Source organism: Corvus moneduloides, chromosome 4 (assembly GCF_009650955.1).
Source record: "Corvus moneduloides isolate bCorMon1 chromosome 4, bCorMon1.pri, whole genome shotgun sequence".
Taxonomy (NCBI): domain Eukaryota; kingdom Metazoa; phylum Chordata; class Aves; order Passeriformes; family Corvidae; genus Corvus; species Corvus moneduloides.
In genome coordinates this window covers 46,759,405-46,779,015 of record NC_045479.1, presented here as the reverse complement: position 1 = coordinate 46,779,015, position 19,611 = coordinate 46,759,405, and the positions used below count along the sequence as shown (strand labels likewise).

At 38.6% G+C, this 19,611-nt stretch overlaps 2 protein-coding genes across 5 annotated transcripts; one reads left to right on the top strand and one right to left on the bottom strand.

The window, feature by feature from the left end:
• Positions 1 to 544: 544 nt before the first annotated feature.
• DNAJB9 (DnaJ heat shock protein family (Hsp40) member B9) lies at positions 545 to 9,119 on the bottom strand. 2 transcript variants are annotated; one of them, XM_032106637.1, is made up of 3 exons: positions 9,045 to 9,119; positions 5,881 to 6,108; positions 545 to 4,079 (listed from the first exon to the last, which is right to left on the bottom strand). In XM_032106637.1, exons 2-3 carry the CDS (start codon positions 6,095 to 6,097, stop codon positions 3,649 to 3,651), a joined length of 648 nt encoding a protein of 215 aa, XP_031962528.1. In that variant the 5' UTR covers positions 6,098 to 6,108; positions 9,045 to 9,119; the 3' UTR covers positions 545 to 3,648. The 2 variants fall into 2 exon arrangements, with proteins under 2 accessions (XP_031962528.1, XP_031962529.1); XM_032106638.1 differs by having other exon boundaries at positions 9,078 to 9,096.
• A 144-nt stretch (positions 9,120 to 9,263) lies between these two features.
• Positions 9,264 to 19,301, top strand: THAP5 (THAP domain containing 5). 3 transcript variants are annotated; one of them, XM_032107268.1, is made up of 4 exons: positions 9,264 to 9,413; positions 10,091 to 10,219; positions 12,838 to 13,027; positions 16,330 to 19,301. In XM_032107268.1, exons 1-4 carry the CDS (start codon positions 9,331 to 9,333, stop codon positions 17,254 to 17,256), a joined length of 1,329 nt encoding a protein of 442 aa, XP_031963159.1. In that variant the 5' UTR covers positions 9,264 to 9,330; the 3' UTR covers positions 17,257 to 19,301. The 3 variants fall into 3 exon arrangements, with proteins under 3 accessions (XP_031963159.1, XP_031963160.1, XP_031963161.1); XM_032107269.1 differs by lacking the exon at positions 10,091 to 10,219 and having other exon boundaries at positions 9,266 to 9,413; XM_032107270.1 differs by lacking the exons at positions 9,264 to 9,413; positions 10,091 to 10,219 and adding an exon at positions 9,425 to 9,443.
• Positions 19,302 to 19,611: the final 310 nt, after the last annotated feature.

The following is a 19,611-nucleotide window of genomic DNA, read 5'->3' as shown; positions in this document are numbered from 1 at the left end:
CCAGATGAGACAAACCAAATCCCAAAATTTTCACACCCTCCACTTTTTAAAGATCAGACCCAGAAAACAAGAACTTTCAAGCACAGCCTTGTGAATCAGCGTAACAGCACCCTGACCTTGGCTTCAGAACCTGATTGCGTGTGGCACTCCAGGCCACTAAGCGCTGGCCATAGTCTCTCACACACCTCAGGAGGGCAGAGCACAGGCAGTGACCCATCAGCTCCAGGCAGAAGCTTTCAGCTCTTACACCCCCTGCCTCTCAGAAAAAAAGTCCTTTTGCACAGGCTTTTTCATCTGCTTCGTTTAAAAGGCACAATACCTAAACTCCAGGCCATTCCCAACATCTCCAAAAAAATACAAAACAGATAAAATTGACTAAATTTTTTTCAGCCCCACTCTTTTCTCCCTGCCAACCCCATCATCTCATTCAGGGAAAATTCAGTGGTCAAAACGTTCCATAAAACAAGCACCACATAAACCACTTCAATTTGGTTTCCCCTCTGTATCTTGAAGGAAAAACCCCCAAAAAAGACACATCACACCATTAATTTTCACATGTTTAATGTAATGAGACTCTAATTAACTTACAGTACTTTTACCTCCACTAGATACTGTGTTTCAAAAGTATAATGGGAAAAAAACAAACATGAAAACCCCACTTTTTTGGTAATTTAACAAACTAAATCATTTGGAGTTACATATACAAAAATGACTCTCAAAAAATTGTTCAGGATTTTATTTTTCACCCTTATCTAACAAAAAAGATTTAATGAGAGATAAAAGATGGCACTTAAGAAACTCTGAAGTCAGGGAGGGGTGTCATAAGGTTATACCAGGACTTCCGCTGGAGAGCATGCCATGAAGCAACCACTATAAATAGGGAAAGAATGTGCAAGAGCTCCAAATAAGTGAGAAGCACATCATGTTTTGCAAGCTTGTGTTCTGAGGGCCATGAAAGTGAAGACTCTTGGCTGAGGAAAGCCTGCCCGAATTTCCCCAACTAAAGTCTATTCAAAGCAAACCCATCATAGAAAAATCACAGGAACAGCTACACACTGGTTTCTGCAATACTCATGACAAGCTTTCCTTTGTGGATCAACAACAAAAACAAGCAGAAAGGTGACTTGGAGAAGCCACAGAAATAATGGGAAGCATTTGCTATTTTTCCCATGACAAGTAATTAAGAGAAATAATATGGAATCAAGTTAAAATAGACTAGGCAGAAGTCTTTTTAAGGTGTATCAGCCAAAAAAAACTAGTAACACTATTGGTTTTATTATCAGTTTCATACTTACACTTAAAAGAGATCAGGAAAATGAGTACACTTTGTACTAAGTTCAGAGCATTCTTAAAGAGGGGAAACTAGCCTAGAAGCAGCTAGGACCTTTATTTTCACCTAGAAGTTTAGCTCAAAAGATTGTGAACTTACACAGTCATTTAAATGACTTTAGTTTTTGAGGTGAAATTTGTTTCCTACAATTTACAGTGCTCATTTTAGCTTTCATTCCTCTAATTCAGAGTTAGGGAAGGGACCTAAGTGAATTGCTCATTCTACTGTTTCCAATTTATATTTTTTAATAAAGAAAATATTCACTAGACTAAGAAAGACATTAATATTTTACCTTTGCATCCCACTTCTGCAATTGCCTCCCACTAAAGGACATTCACAAATACTCTCATGTGTAATACTTAATATTTGTGAAAATAATTCATAACTGTAAGTTAATAATTTGTTCACTTGGATGCCCATATGCTATGAATTGGGCAGATAGTTTGATTCATGCACAGGACTAATGGTGTCTGTTAAAGAAAATAAATGCAGAAATCTACATGAAGTACAACTTTTGCTTGAATCATATATTAATTAGACAGAAGAAACAAAAATCTACTTACAGAGAAAAAGGGTGAAAAAACAAACACACTCAATCCAGCACTTTTCCTACTATAAGAATATTGCACATTCCGATAATGTTGCACAAATTACTGGCTTTTTATAAAGACCATATATGAGGTATTAGTCTATTAATAAATAAAGAAGAACATGGAAAAGCATTTAATATAACGCAACTATACAGTCCAAGGATTAGCCAATGAAAACTGAACAAGCAGTAATACGTACCCTTGAGAGGAAGGCTAAAGTTCCTTAGCAAACAGGCAGCTTTCAATACCCATCCAAGAAGCAAAGGGTTAAATCTCCTAAGAAAGATTTTAGGAACTCAAAGCCTATTTAGAACACTGCTAGTTAAAATGCTTATTTTGCTCAAGCAATCAACCTGAAAGGTAAAATCTTACCTTACAATTCTAGAGGGACAGCCAATTTAACATACTGAATCTATATTACTAGTTAAAAGAGTTACAACAGAACTTTTTGATTGACATTAGCCAAAGTATTTGGGGGTTTTGCTGTGGGGCATTTTCTGAAGTTTTTTTCTTTCTTTTTAGTTTTAAATAGTTTACACTGGTTGTGGGTTTCCACGGTGCTAAAATCAATACCCATTTGCACTGTCCTTATTAGCAGTTTCCAGCCTCACAAGGCATTGGATGACTACAAGGATTGTAATTTTCACTCTTACTCTGTAATTAGGCTAAGAATTTACCTTTCAAATCACAACGCTGAAAAATTCCTGCTGACAGTAATACATCTGTCAATCTAAACACTGTATCTTCTACTCAGACCCTTTCAGGAAGATCCACGAATCTGTAGGCAAGCTTATCTTATCAAAGTTCCTAAGATCTCAGAGGGGTATTTTAGTTCAATAAAGTGAGTTAGAAAAAGTACACTGCACACATGGTAATATAATAAGCATCAAACAAGAGTGTTTTGGGTGCGCTCTTCCAAACCTTGTAAGACAGATATTTGTATTGTGGAAGGAGGGGAAAAAAACCAAAACAAAAACTTTGTGTGCACACACACTTACATATACAAATATCCCTATATCCCATAAATAAGTCAAGGGTTATTCAAATCCTCAGATCTTTTCAGGCCAATGAAAGGCTAGTCAGAAATAAAACTAATTCCTACATCACTCACAATCTTAACATATTCCCTCCTATTATTTTCCAACTTCAAAAAGTAAGGGTTTTACTAATACTTTTGCAGTGCTAGAGAGAGTAACAAAGACCCAGGCAAGTCCTATTTCTGCTGCTAATTTTTGTAAATTATCTAATTTGCACAGTAAATCTGTATCAGGTAAAAACTGCAAGTGCAAACTTGGAAAGACACAATTAAAAGAAAAGCAGCACTTCAAAATTAAAGTATCTCCTCTGCTTCAATCCACACACCAGTAATTCAATCAGTCCTGAACTGGCATATATGAAAAAAATTATATTACATTTCTGAAATGAAAATATATATATCTTGTATTCAAATTTAGGGAAAGTGTTCACTACACTGAAATATATATAATTTTTTCTGCCACACGAGATTATTTCTCTCCCATTCTAAGTAGTTGTTGACACGTTTACTTCCCAACAGCATGTTGTTTCTATTCTGAAGATTAGTTTCATCTACAACTTCTTTATAGTAGTTTAAGTGTTTTTTAGAAAATACAGTTCAGAGAATTTCTTCCATGTTAGCACAAAACCAAGAAAGATTATGAAGATGTTGAGAAAAGAAGAAAAGAAGAGAAGTTTAGAGGAAAGGAAACATTATTGTCCAGAACAGTCAGTATATGTGGTAACCATGTTTCCTCGTCTCTGAGTGACAGTCCTGCAGTGCTTGCTGGATCCATGAAACCTGGCATCAGTTCGCATCGCATGTCTGTGTGCATTTTCAAAGTCACTGAATGAAAACATTTTTTCCATATTTTCAAACACATCATCAAACAGTCCACCTCCAAAAGAAAACTCTTGGAAAGAACGTCTTTGCCGATTATGAGCCTCCCGATGACTTCGGAATTGATTTTCAAAGTGCTTTTTTGACCGGGAGTTTTGACTAAATAGGTCAAAGTCTTTGAACAGATCATCAAAGTTGAAATTAAATGACTGGTGGAATGGGCTTCCATTACTTCCTTGTCCTCCATGACGGCCAAACTGATCATATTCTCTTCGTTTATTCTCATCTGATAATGTTTCGTATGCTATTTATGTTTAAAAAAAAAAAAAAAAAAAAAGTTACAGCTCATTTCCATTTAAAAAAACAGAAAAAAAGAAAACAATACACAAAGAATAGCAGCTTTCTCTCCCACTCTTCCTTAACCAGACAAATTTCCAGCAAGACTTTCATTCAAGATTCAAGCCCAATCAAGCTCAACATTTATTTACCTTTCTCCAAACTAAAATAAAATGCTTCAACATAGTTATTTACAATAATAAACACAGCTATATTATGAGGACAGATTACATGTAATAGAACACAGTTCAACTACCACTAAATATTAGTGTTTAGATCTGAAAGAAAATAACGATGAGAGGTGGTCATCAGAAAGCCTGAAGGAAGAAGGATGAGTTAGGATTTCTACCTAACCAGACAAAGGATCTGCTGCACTCCTGTAACAGGAACACAGGGCAATGTCTGCAAAGCTACTTGCCAGCCAGCCAGCAAGTTCTAGCTACACCAGTTACAACCAAGCAACAAGATAAACATCGAGCAGATAAAGGGAATGAAATTTCACTATGTGCCAATTCTCAATTTTTCGGAAGTTCAGCAATAAACCTAGATTTTGTGACTGGATATACACAAAATGAAATTAGATTTCCCTCCAATCTTTGGTCTAGAACTACAGCTACTGGTGTTCCAAGGCAGAAACTCTGATAGATAATATACCCATTCTGATAACTAAGTATTTTAAAAACTCATTTTCATACCTGTTAAAGACTTGTAATTATTCTATATAATTCAACACTTAGAGTTCCTAATTCCTCCTGCAGTAGGTGCTAAGAATTGCAGTATCTAACAAGACTGTCCCTCCCTTTCATTATATTACTAACTACCTTTCCTTCAAAATAACTCTTCTGCAGACAAGAAGGTAAAAGCCAGAAATCCCATATTAGCTTAGCTAGGAGAACTACACAAATAGATGGATGTTACACCTGAGTCTACAGGGAATAGAAGCGGGTATACCTTATTTTTCAGTGAGTCTTTCTGGTTTTGATTATCCACTTGCACCATTTTATCACAAAATACTTATAAGTGATGTATTCATAGGATCACAGGATAGTTCAAGTTAGACATGACCTCAGTCTCTACTCTAATCTCCTGCTCAAGGTAGGGTCAGTTATGAGATCAGACTAGGTTGGTCAGAGCTTTACCCAGTCATTCTTGAAACATCTCCAAGGTTGGAGACTGCACAACCTCTCTAAGCAATCTGTTCTAACACTGGCCTGTAGAATAGAATCACAGAATTGTTAAGACTGGGAAAGATCTCTGAGACCATCAAATCCAGCCATTATCCTCAAGGTGAAAAAGTTTTTCCTTACAACCACCCTGAACCTCTTGCACCTGTTGTCTGTTGTATTCCCATCATGAACCACTGAAGCACCCTGCTGCGTGCTTTTTTATAATCTCCCCATAGTTACTGCAAGGTTCCTGTTATGCCCTCCTGATACCCTAGTAGTAATCCTGAGCTGGATCTTATGAAACAGATCAAAACGTAACAATTAACCTCCTAGGGCTAAAGTTGTCCTACCACCCAGTATTTTTTGTGAGAACAGGAATATGCCAAAAGCCTAATAAGCAGAAATGCAACTGTGTAAAAGGCCTTCCTATGTGCAAGAACACAGAAACAAGTCAGATTTTGATGCTGGACATTTGACAGCACATAAGTAGAATTAAGAAAAAAAAACACCTTTATACCTCTTATTGAGTAAAAACAGAATGCACTTAGGTCATAGATAAAAGACATGTATCAAATTATTAAGACAAAAGTTAGTGTATATTACCTTCCGCAATTTCTCTAAATTTTGCTTCTGCACCAGGACTCTTATTTTTGTCTGGGTGGTATTTCATAGCCAGCTTGTGAAATGCCTTCTTAATCTGGCGGTCAGACGCATTTTTTGGAACTCCTAAGATATCATAATAGCTCTCTGTAGCCAGTATTAATTCAGTTATCATTAAAATGCAGAGAGCAAATGTGAAGACAGATTGTGTAGTGGCCATTTCTCCAGTTCCTAAAAAGAAAAGGAAATATACTTGAAGAACAAGTTATTTTACATTCCACGACAACTTAGTTACAACTGTAAGCTGACAGAGGAAGACCAGTATGTTTCAGGAGTCAACGACAGACTTGTAAGCGCACTGTTTTTCACGCGTCAAACTCCATTACGCTATTTTCATATTCACAGAATATGTAAGTGAAAATACTGCAGATTCACTTTTCACATGCGTAACAACCACTTTAGTGTTCATCTTTGTTTTACACTTAACTGATCATTGTCATACAAAGCTGTGAAAGTAAATACACAGCATATTTCATTGCATCAAACATTTCATGCTGCCATAGCTGAACTAGCTTCACATTAATCCTTGAGTTCTAGGACCATAAACACAGCAACTCTAAATTAAGCACAGGCTGCAAAAACTGACTCTCTACTGGAAGACCAATTCACTGATTAGCTGGTGCAACAATAGGAGCCTGAAAACACAACTGGCCTAGAGATGACTGTGAGGCGCAGGAAGACAAGACTATCAGACACTCGTGCTCAGCTTCAGCTCATTTAACCAACCTAAGGTGAACATGATAAAGAGTAAATCATTCATTTCCAGAGTTCAGACAAGTAAAGCACATTTTCCTTTATTTAACAATGGGCTGGCTTAGCTCATCTGCATATCAGATTGCATTATAAAGAAAAACACCTACCATTTCTTTGATATCAAATAATTCATCTAATAAATACCACTGCATAGAAAGGTTTACATATGAAACCCTCAGTGTCAGAACTAAAGGCAAAAGAAAAGTATTTTATAAAAGACAAGCAGCTTCAACAATAATTAAAAGCTTTAACTTTTTTTCAACAATGCATCTGTCAAAAAGACGTATTTTGAAACAACTATGGGAGAACTTAGGGAAAAACTGTGGCATATATAAATGATTTAAAAAAACAGTTCCACATAGCCACATGATGTCTCATGATTTGCATGAAGGACGGGGTGAGCTGTGCCTACTAGAAGGTGAGAGCAGATAATATGCCTGTGCATATCATATTTAAAACACAGACTGCAGAAAGGCAAATGTTACAGGACAGAATGCTGGCTGACACCTGACCAGAAGGATGTACAACAAGGCCCTGAACACTCCAGACATAACATGTCCCCCCCCACCAGATTACACTGATTTGAATGTAACATAAGAACAACTCAGAGATAACTGGTGTTACTTTCCTGAAAGTTGAATAAATAAATTTACAGTCTGAGCACCATTAAAGTTAAAATACTTCTACTAGCCAGCATGGGACCCAATATTTGTCAGGCAGAATGCAAAACCTTTGAATATCTGATACATAAGAAAATTAAGCATTTACCTGAAAATCAATATCCTCTAAACAAAATAAAAATGCAAGAACCAAAAATGGAAAAAAGAATACAGTTTCTAATAGGTAAATGAATGCTGTGAACCAAGAGCAAAAGGCTTGCGAGATTAATCTACCCATGCCCTCTTAAGCATTTATTTGGCCAGCAGCCTGCATGATATCAAGTGTTAAGGGGCAGCAGTTGAAACAAATTGTATTTTGATCAGCGCACTTAGATACCAAATGCACAGTTCTTTCCAGTATTCTTCATGCACGATATCAGACATATTTTTAGTACAAGATTTTCTCACATATCCTCTCTCACCACTTCACTAACCTGAAATTTTACAACTTGGGCACTAAGAACTACACACATCCTAACTATTTTTACAATCCTTTTCAAAATAAAGTCTCTTTTAAATACTTATTTTACTTGTGTCTCTTCACCCTCGGTTTCTCAATCAAAAAGAGACAGGTAAGCTGCACTTTCCAGGCTTTGCACTGTAGCAGCTACTTAAACCACATTCCAGAATTCTTCCAATAATTTTGAAGAGCTACACTTTATATAGGTACATCTGTCAATAATGTTAGAGACCTTATGCCACATAATAACGATTTAACTCTGTTGGGTGAGCAGTTACAGATCTCAACTACTATTCACCTTCGGACAAAAAGTGCACTGTCTGATGTTTATCCCAAGTACTGCAGAGGTGATAACAATCAATTCTTCAACAGTTTATGAACACTTATCAATAGCTGCTCAATGAAGGGATGTTTGAGGATGATGTACCTAGAATAAAATCTGTCACATACAGAAAATAAGAAGCTACTTCACCTTGTAATATAAATACCCTAATTCCATCCTTCTTTGAAAGTAATTAACCAAAATCTTGGATAAATGCTTATATTCAAAGTCTCACATACTCAGAGAACCCACGGTATCACTACTGTTCTGCTACTGCTCTGATTACAGAACTGCTATACACTAACCTGTGGAATGTTCACGTCCTATAATTATTTCTGCAAACAATTTACTAATAGTAATAAAGTTACCAAAGTCTTCCCTTGCTTCTCTTATCACGACTAATCCGATGAACAAGCAAGTCTCCCAGTCCGCAAGAAGCTAACAGGCAAGTCTGTCAAACTGAGGGACTTGTACTTGTCTTGGCCTCTCCTACACTGACTCGAAAGCAAATACAGGAGAAGGTTCCTGAATCTTGCCCTGGAGCACATGGAAACGAAGGAGTCATCCTGGCATCGCCCTGCCTATCCAGACCCCTGAAGACCTGCCTGGAGCCGGACTGCACCATAGGGCGGGGCCGGGCCAGAGCTGGGCAACCGCGAACAGCCACACTGAGCGACGCCGTCCCACCTCAAGAACGGCTAGGCTCGGAAACACCACCGCAGCCTGGCCCAGAGACGCCCAAATTCCAAATAAATTCCCCGGACCGAGCCCCAGTGCCCCCCGCCCCACCCTCCACCCCCAGTTTCCCACGCTGCCCCCAAGCTTCCAAGCGCCCCCGCGACCTCCCCCACCCCTCCGCGTTCAGCTTCGCTTCACCCACTTCAGCAACCCTCCACTTCCCCCGAACCCTCACCCAGCGGCCCCGGTCCTTCTCCGCCGTCCCCACCTCAGCGCCAGCCCCGCCGCCCCTCAGCGCCGCCGCCACCCGCCCGCGCCCGGCGCTCGCGCAGTCCGGCCCCCCGCGCTTCCTACACGAAGCGCTGCGCCATTGGCCGCCCGGGCCCACGTGATGCGGTGCACGCGGGAGGTCGCACCCGCGGCGCCGCCGCCCCCCGCCGCTGGGGGCGCTGTGAGGGGGGGTGGGTGCCGCCCCCGCCCGGCCCCGCCTGGCCGTGTCCGTGCGGCCCTGGGTGGCCGCCATGCCGCGGTACTGCGCCGCTACCCACTGCAAGAACCGCGGTGGCCAGAGCGCCAGGGACCAGCGCAAGCTCAGCTTCTACCCGTGAGTGACCGCGGAGCGGGGCAGGTCTGGGTGAGCGCCGGCCGTGGGGATGGTAGTGAGCCCCACCGCCGAAGTAAATGGCCGAAAGACTTAACGCCACGGGTCGGCCACGCTGGTGGTCGCCTTGGAACCCCGCCTGGTCCTGGGAGGCTTGAGGGAAATAACTCTGACCCCCCTGGGGGAAGGGAAGGCGTAGGGAATAAAGAGTGGACAGCTGGGACGTAATCACACACACCGTCCCTCGCACAAGACGGACGGAACTTGGGGGAGGGGGCGATGTTACGGCAGCGTTCTAGGACTTTGGAATAGGTGCCGAGGGTCTGTGGAGTGAAGAGTAAGGAAATTCGACTAAAAAAACAAAATTTGCACTTCTGGCTCTGTTTTGCTGCTGCCTTTATGGAAGGCACGTTCTAGCAGGGCAGGCAGTAGTGGAGCCTTTGGCTTAATGGTGAAGTGTCTTGTGTATGACATCTTACATGCCAGGCGAAGGGCCTGGAAGAGTACGAAAGTAAACATATATTGATTCCTTAAAATTAAACTTTCCCACTAGAATTATTACCTTTCCTGCACTGTGAACAGAGATATTGCTGGTTGTTTGGAGTTAGCTGGAGTTAGCTGGAACCTACCTAGCTTGGTTGCCAAAACAGAGTTTATGGTGGCTGCTCTGTCCTGTCCAGACACTGCGTGGATCAGTCGCCATCCCAGGCCTGCAGTAACCTCTGGACTGTTGTGGTTACATGGCTGTCCCTTCCCAGGATGCTGAATTATAAACAGTATTTCACAATCCTGAGGGAAGCACGGTGCAGGTAACTAAATATTAACGTATGTGTGTAGAATAATAGTATGGAACCGTTTGTTAACAGAAGCAATTTAAGAAGAATTTGAAAAATAGATTTCACAATTAGCCTCAAAATCTGTTTTGGTAAAATTTATACCTCAAACTAAGTTTTCTTTCAGTTTCTGAGTAGCCATAGTTATTCCAAGATCAGGAAGGCTGTGTAGGAAGACCCGCAGGAAGACTGCTTTGAAAGAAATTTTATTTTAGATTGAAGGAAAGCTTATTTCCCTGCCCCATTTCTAATATGGAATGTATCATAAAACAATCAGGAAAATAATTTCTTTTCCCTTATGCTTTAGAGAGCGTGATTGCCACATAGATAATCAAAACAAGTTTGGGCACTGAGACATGTTTGTATTCAAATATATGGCATCAGTATGGAGATGATTGCCAAAACATAGCTGTTTTATCTAGCCTTTGAGTTGTGCTGCATTCTGAGTATCATGCTCCTATAGAAGGGGTGCTGAGATTTGATTTATAGATTTCTTTTGCCCTATATTAGCGACTACTACTGACATGAATTGCAAGTTTTATTCCCTTGCCTCTTACCACCACCAAAGAAGTCCTCTGCTGCTCTGTGATTGGGGTCTGAGCCCCTTCCAAACCTTTTGTCACCTAATCTCAACTGGCATAAGTGCCCTTAAAGCTTTATTTCTTCACTTCTAGGACTTGTGTAGTGATAGCAGCTGCTAAATAAATTCTGTCCACTTCCTCTTTCCATTTCCCCTTTTTTTGTGACTTGTTTGCACCAGAGAACAGATTCTGTTGATGAGTAAGGGAGTGTTGAAACATGAGCAAGTTTTAGCAAAGTTGCCCTTAAGCTAAAATAATAACTTTCACTATCAGACCCTTCTCTGTCTCTTGCTACAGATTATTTTGTTTTCCATCTGAAACTGGCTGAATCCAGGTAGAGCAATGGGTCCTGTGTTGTGAGGGTAACTGCAGTGAGAGCAAGTGTTCTCAAGGCCGTGGAGAGGGTGTGATTGGTGAGATGATCTTCAATGAAAGGAAGCCATCATCTTCCTGAGAGACTTTTTTGGACCTCTTTAGTCACACCCCGGCTAAGCTGTGTTACTCGAGGAGCATGCTCTGTCATACATGCAATGCTGCCATTGGGTGTACATGATCTAAGCAGACAGGATTTGAAAAGCCTCAACCTCTAACTTGTCCTTCAAAGGTTATTGTGTTCTTACCAGCATTATTCCTTGCATCCTGCAGATATTCAGAGCTGGATGCTGCAAAAGCTTGCTCTGTTTCCTTGGTAATTTGAAGACTTACATGGCAACAAATTCAAAAGATTGGGGAAGGGGTAAAGACATCCATCTTTATGCTGTAAATTTCAGCCATCTTGCTCTCAAAATCACCTGAGTTTGCAGTTTTGGAACACAGGGCCTGTGTAAGAGTCATTGCTATGTGTGTCTTTTAGAGGAAACCTGCAGCTTCAGGGATTTGGGGGTGGGATCACAAAAACAGATTTTCTTTTTGTAATTATTACTGTTCATGATTCTCAGGAATATTGTTTTCTGAACAGTAGTCACTTAACAATGCTCAGAATTCAACTTATGGTTTATGTATCGTATGTGGTTATATGCTGGAGTTAAAATAAAATTGATGTGCTCCAGAGAAATATAGAAGCGCATTTCAAATACCCTGATACCTGTCTGAGACGAGGTGAGAGACAAGAGTGGTCTGAATGTTCATATTCCTGTTACCATCACTGCTTGACTGTGCTTGCATCATAATAAGCCTTTAATTTCCCTTTAATTTGTGTATTCCGATTCATTAAGTAAATTAGAGATCTTCACACACTTTCCCTTTAATTTATTTCTCTTTCCAATGTAATTTGTCTGACCATTTGAATGTATTTTCAAAATCAGGTTTTTATTCTATGAAAGTGTATACTCATCATTTTCAGGTAGGTTAAATGATTGAAAAGTTCATTTTAAATTATAAAACATGATGTGGGCTCCTAAAGCTGCGAAAAAGCTTAATTGCTGAAACACAAGATACAGAAATGCTTTGCATCTGCGTGCGTTTACTTTTTGAACAAAATTTAAATCCTGTATTGGAAATATTCACATTGCCAAATCATCTGATAATCCAAAGAGGGGCATTTATTAGGAGGTACTCTATAACAGAAAATACTAGTTGTGTCTAGGAAGACAAATAAGCCCTAGAAATACTATTAATAGAATGGGGGCCAGTCTTAACTTTCTTTAAATTATGCATCAGTATTTCATCTCCCTTCAGCAGAACTGCTTTCTGAGCAAGTGTTGTAGGATCAAACCTTTCAAAACATCTTGGCCATGCATTCTGAAACCCTTGGCTAGCAGCAATCAGAAATTCTGCTTCTGAACTCCAGAGTAAATACCCAACTAGAAATAATTTGGATAATGATTGGATTGACATGTACATGACATCCAGATTAGAATTTAATATTTAAAATTTTTGAAAAAGGATTATTTTAATCTTTTTCTAAGGGAAGGATACCTTGTAAGTAACAATGAGATATTCTTATTTAAAACAAAGACAACAATAACATGGGGTTTTGTATATGTTCTTGTTTGTCTTTTCAACTTTAAAAAGATTTCCACTTCATGATAAAGAGAGACTTGAGAAATGGTTGCGGAATATGAAGCGAGATTCATGGACTCCAAGTAAGCACCAGCTCCTCTGCAGTGATCATTTCACCCCTGATTCCCTGGATGTGCGATGGGGGATACGGTACTTGAAACATACTGCTGTGCCAACTATTTTCTCTTCTCCAGATGGTGAGGTAATCTATTTCTATCATTTTTTGTTTTGTAGTACAAAGCTTACCAACTACTGATGTAATACAGATCTTCTAATTGTCTGTAATATAATCATAGTTTTATTTAAAAAATAGAATTCCTGTCCATCAAAACAGGTATGTGGTTCCATAATGTAAAGGAAGAAGAACTTCCCATACTTTGAGAGGCGGTTCAGTATCTTTTTTTAATTGGAAATTACAGAAGCATTTACTATAGAAAATTTTAAATTTCTTATGAGAATCTTATGATTCTAAGTTTTTTTTCCTATGCAATTACTCTTAATATTCTTTTACAGTCTTTTATTTACGGAAATACAGGCTTTGGAATATATTAGTTTCAAACTGTCGCTAACCTTTAACCTAAGACTCAGGACTGTAGGCTGCCAAAGATACCCTACAAAGACTAGTCCATCCTGTTTTTCACAGGCTTACACTGTTGGTTACATAAAAATACTGTCCTACACAGGCACCTAGTCTTGATCAAACATATGCGAGTTCTCTTCTAGCATGTAATTATCTTCCACTGGATCATCATGTGGGAGGTGGGAGGAATGGAAGGACTGGATTTAAAGCTAAATTGGTGGAACTGAAATATGTGGCTAATTAATTTTACAAAACAATTCATTTTTAGTCATGAAGTACTCTGTCTTCTGGGACAGCTGCAGTTGTTGTCTAACCTCTTTTGACTCTGTGGAGTGAAAAGTAATCTTGATAAATCTCTCAAATACAAAAATAGAAAATCTTGCAAGTTGTGGCAGTAGTAATTTAGCAAGAAACATCTTTCCTTTAAGCCGCCCTGCCCTGGTTCAATATATCCCTCACATTCTTGTGGTGCTATTGTAACAGACAGGTGTAGCTTTGGAACTGGACTTTGCTGCCCCATGTTTCTGTGCTGTTACAGATAAGCTGGGTGTTTTGATCCCAAAGAAAAGTTGTTGTTTATCCGCCTCCTCATTCTCTCTTGATTTTCATGTGACCATACACCAGTCATAGTACACGTACAAAGGTGGACAGTAGAGTTACAAAGGTAACAAACTTCTTATGCATTTGTGTTGCCAAGAACATACCAATAGCTTCTCTAAATTCTTTTGGCATCAGCAACATATATCTGAAAAATCCCAGATAGATTTATCCAGTTTGGAAAAGTAATATTCTATGCTTATTTTTAATACATCCATCATTTTCCTGCTATCAAAAGAAAAGAGGTGCCAGTGCTTTGTATCTGTGATACTGTGAACTTGTTTTCCTGGGGTCTCACTTCTCTCTCTGGCATTACTTTCTTCTCACTGCACTTTTCTAAACATCAAGTCATATGCTTTCAATGACCACCTCCGCAGATCAACAGTATCTTTTGACTTGACCTCTGGTTCTCTTACTTTTCCCAAACCTTAACTTTCTACATAGACTGAGTATTCAGAAATATATGGGAAAGAGTTCTTATTTTGGGGAAGAATTTCTGGTTAGTGTGTTCTTGACTTAATGTAGAGGAATAAGAAGCTGAGGCCCCAAACTGCCTTTGGGAACTGAGAGCAAAGAATTGTAGTATTTGCATATTGCTCACCACCACCTTGCCGTATATATTACTGAGGAAGTGAAAGATGTCTTCCCAGAAATGCTTAATGATTCTTCATATAACATTTCATTCTGTTTCTTCTTCTAAATAAAGAATGTTTGTGGCTCAAGAGTAGTGATAGTTGCCAGCGTTTCAATATCAGTAACCATTCTACATTAGCTTGCAAGGGTTTTTATTTGAATGTTCACCTGAGTGTGAGGGCAGGGACTGATAGACAAGGAGGCTTTTCAGTGGAAGTATGAGTCTTCCTTTAAGCAACTATCCTGAGACTTGTTTTGGTGCATTTCCTTGAACTGTTCTGTTAGGAGAGGATTTAGAGAACATTTGCCTAATGTATTTTGTAAGAGATTTATCTGGTTAAAATTCATAGTCTGAGAAAGTCTTTCTCAGCTGCTGATAGAACAAAGAAAGGGATATGCTTCATTTTCACAAAATCCCTAAGATTGACATGATGTTAAGTATTGTCTTTGAAAAAGTAAAGGTAACCAAATGAATGCTACTTCTGTATAAATTTTTCTGCCCTTTGAAGTTTCATATAAAACTGTATTGCAAAGTTCAATGTACTTAGGATACTTCGGACTACATACATACTTTTAGGAACATGCACTTTGAAATTATCTTTTTCATTGTAATACATTTTTTCAGCCTGGACTCTTTTTTGCTTTTTCTTTCTTTTCCCCCCTTTGCTGTCTTTTTGTTGATTTGGTGAGGTGGGGGTTTTTTTTGATGGATGGTTGATTTGGTTGGGCTGGGTTTTTTGCCTGGCCTATATTTAATTATCAAAGTTAAAATTGAATATTTTTCCGTTTCTTTGTTCTGTGTGGTTTTTTGTTTTGTCTTTTAGTTCCCAGGCTAAACATGTACGCAGTTTTACATGAGTTAAAATTCTTCAGATTGGTCTTTTCATAATCAGATCTACTAGAAAAAAAAAATAAGACACCCATTATTTTTGTAGTTTTTGTTTCACTGACCAACATATCTAAAAGCTCATTTGTGTATTGATCTTAAATGTAATCATGTGGTGGTGTAGTTTATGTGAAGGAAGGGAAAAGAAAGTGGTTATAAAAGGATAAGCTTCAAATTGTCTCTCTTTCAGTATCAACTTCTGTTTAAAGTCCTGTTAACATTTTTCTGCTAAGATTTCTATCTCTCAAAAAAAAAAGGTTCTCCATTTTTATAAATTGTGAAGTTTTGTTGTCAGAATTGAATTGCTGGTTTACAATAATCTTTAATGCAAGAACCTTGTACTGTGTACATTTAATCGACATATATTTAACACAGTGTTTCAGGTGGTAATAGAAGATGCTGGCTAGTCTTTGTGTAACCACTTCTCTTCAAGTGCATTTAAAATTACTGTATCTTTTGTAAAACAGTCCAAATTCCATAGAGTTTGAAAAAAACCCACAGTAAAACAAATAAGAAACCCCAAACCACAATAAGACAAAAAAAAAAAAAAAGCCCTAAAAAACCAAACATTATTATTGTCTTTAGAGCTTTAAAATAGTATTTTAATATTTAGGACCTGAAGCAAAGTTGTGGAAGATGCTTACATGAATTCTTGGGCTTCTGATGTAGTTTTTAAACAGTGCTCATCTAAGTTAGTCCTTATGCAGTACCATACTATGAAATGAGATTTGCCTAATTTTTTTATGCTCAGTGATTTTCTTGTTACAAGGTGGTGATTTTCTTTTTTTACTTTTTATTTCTCCTCTAGGAAAAAGATTCTTCTCAGAACAGTCCACAACAGAAAGAAGACCAGGAAGGAACAAATGTAGTGTCAGAGAAAGCATCTGTACCACTTGAACCTTGTACACCAAAGAAAAATCCTGTAATTGCGCAAAATGTAGAGGAAAAAGCAGAAGTAGTTTGCTCAACTGCATTGAGTAAACCTTTGCAAATTCAAAACCTGCAACTTCAAAATGAAAGCAGCTTTCAGGCAGACAGTGTCATTCTTGAGAGTTCATCTAAGCAGTATGTACATCAGCCTAATCCTGTTTTAATGGCAGCAGCAGTCCAGAGCATGGAAGCTCCCAGTGTTCATACTTCTGTAGAGGATCCAGGAAGTTGTACAGCTACAGTCCTGCAATTTACAGACCCTGAGTACTTGAATTCATCTCTGAACAATGCTTTAGGGTCGGTTACTGACTATGCAGTTGAAAATTCTGTCCCTCACATGGTCTGTTCTGGTGAAGTGCAGACAAGTGAAGATGCAGTTTTACTGAGTACAGTCACACAAACTATTGAACAGTTCAGTGGAAGTGAAGAGTCTGTCATTGCTATTATTATGCCAGCTGAGAGTCCAGAAGAGCCTGAAAGAGTAAATAGTTCTTTCCTGCCTCTTGAGGAAGAGTTTCTTGACAGAGAGGAGACAGAAGTGATTGAATATGGTGGAAATGAAATATTGCAGACTGAGCATTCATACTGCAGACAAGACATAGACAGAGATCACCTTTGGCAAAAAATTTCAAAACTTCACTCTAAGGTAACTTTACTTGAAATGCAGGAGGTAAAAACTTTGGGGAGACTCAGGTCCTTGGAAGCCCTTATTGGACAATTGAAGCAAGAAAACCTGCTTTCTGAAGAGAAGCTGAAGATGGTAGAAAACCACTTTACAACACTTGAAGTGACTATGATACAGTAAAGGCTTTCAATTGATGGTTCTAAAATATCTTGTTAGCCTCTTTGGCTGTACTTTTGGACAAATTAACTTTTTCCAGTCATGGTGTTTTAAACATCTAATGCTAATTGTGTGAATAGCAAATATTCTTTAAAATGTTACATCAGCCAAAGCTAAGTGGTAGAATGTTGTCTATAAAACGTGACTTGCAAGTAAGATTAAAAAAAAACTAAATCGGGAGAAGTTCGTTTAAATGTATGAATCAAGTTAGTAAAAGATAAGTTAACCCTTTCTTAGCTGCAGGCTTCTCTGAAACATGAAACACCTGCATTTGGGGCAGCAGTAGAATGTAGAATAAGCGTATAAGATGAACAATTTTATATATATATATATATATATATATATATGCATTGTCCAGTGAGATAACCACTGCTCTTTAGTTTTCTGTTCATCTAACATTTGTTCTGATGGTTTTTTGTATGCTTTGATCTTATTAAAATTGTTTCTACATAAAAAGTGCTTTCTCTCATTTGTTTCTAGAAACAAAAACTCTCTTAAGAATATTGCTCCAGTGGACAGGCCCATCTCTTTTTTTTTTAAATGATTCAGCTCAAGTGGAAAGCGATCTTAAACACAGATGTTTTTGCTCGTTAGTTAAAAGGGAAAGCTCTAACTAATTAGTGAGTGCTGTCTGCATTGATCCTCACAGCCTATAGCTCGGTAACGCTTATACTCTTAATAATACACTGAAGAAAATAATGTTCTGCAGAACAGATTGCTAGTGAAAACAGGAGAACGTGGCGGAATTTTACTATGCAAGAAATAGAATTACAAAACTAGAAAATTACTCCCCTTTACTGCTTTTATTAACTGTTTCTAGCGCATGGGTTATCAGTACAGCAGACACATATTGTAGTTCATTTTGAGGGAAATTAATTTGCTGAATACTTTCTCTTATTCTGTCAGTGTGCCACCCTTTGGATCTGGTTTGTTGTACACTCTAGTACAGTGAAAAAGTCTTAGATCATCTGGTCCCTGACTGGACATCATAGGTGTGCTAGGTGATCCTTGTTACACCCCTTCCAGCTGAACTATTCTAGTACACTATATTCTACAGCAATTAGATTACTTGAGGATGTGTGTTTCTTTATTTAAAAGTGTGTCATCCTCACTGCCACAAGTTCAGTCTAGGACCAGAGCAAATGGGTTCCTTTGCAATGTTATTCATATTCTCTTTTACACTCTTTCTAAACTGTTCTGGTAATCTTTTCATAAGGAATTGAGAATCAATTAACACTAGTTACAAAGCTGGCCTCCAGCTAGATAACTAAAGTTACAAACAAATTTCAGAAAAATTTTGAGACTTGGTATGTCTTGAAGTGCAGAAGTTGGGCTGCTAAAGCACTGAGCTGTAGGAAGTTGGTCTGCATTAATAGCCACTGGATTAGGCTTGCTTTGTCCTTCAACTCATTAACTTCTTTCAGACTTTCAGCACAGGCTCTACTTGGTAAAATTGGTAAAGGACATAAAGGTGACTTACAATATGATGAGTTATTTACCAGGTCTTTGTGACCCACTCATTTTGCTCTCCCTGGAATAAGTGAACATTCCTGTTCTGCCTTGTGTGCTGTGAAATCACCAGGGGTGTCCTGTATCCTGTAGAAATATTGCTGCCATATCCGATCCAGCCTTGTGAACAGGTGGTCTCTCTGAACTGCAAATTTTGTAATGTTTTACCAAGTAAGAGATCTTTCAAAGTGATTTACAAAGTGCTAGATGAAATTGCTAAATGATTTGGCAATTTTAGGAATTTCATTAATGTACTACAAGTCCTCTGCTAATGCTGTATATTTTAAGACTGACAACCATTTAAAAAGTCCACTGTAGGCCTTGAATGGCAGTGACGGCTCAGACATGGCAAAAGAGTTGCAACTCTATAAGCTGTTGTCTCAGCAAAGCTCTGTTCCCCAAAAAAATATGGAGGGTTTAACATGGGATTTGCATTGCTGATATATTTTTGCTTTTACTAAGAGCTTACGGTATTAAAATTGAGAATGTTGTTTGTGGCATAGAGTTCTTTAAATGTGGGGGAAAGAACACAAATGTTCAATTTTCCTTTCTTTTACGGAGTTTCTTGGGACTTACATGGGTTGACTTTGGTTGGATGCCAGGTGCCCACCAAGCTGCTTTATCACTCCCCTTCCCAGCTGGACAGGGGAGAGAAAATAAAATGGAAAGCAACTCTCAGGTTGAGATAAGGCAGTTTACTAAAGCAAAAGTGAAAGTTTGCACGCACACAAGCAAAGAGAAGGAAAAAGAAGGGTTAATTCTCTACTTCACATTGGCAATGACATTCAGCCACTTCCCAGGAAGCAGCGC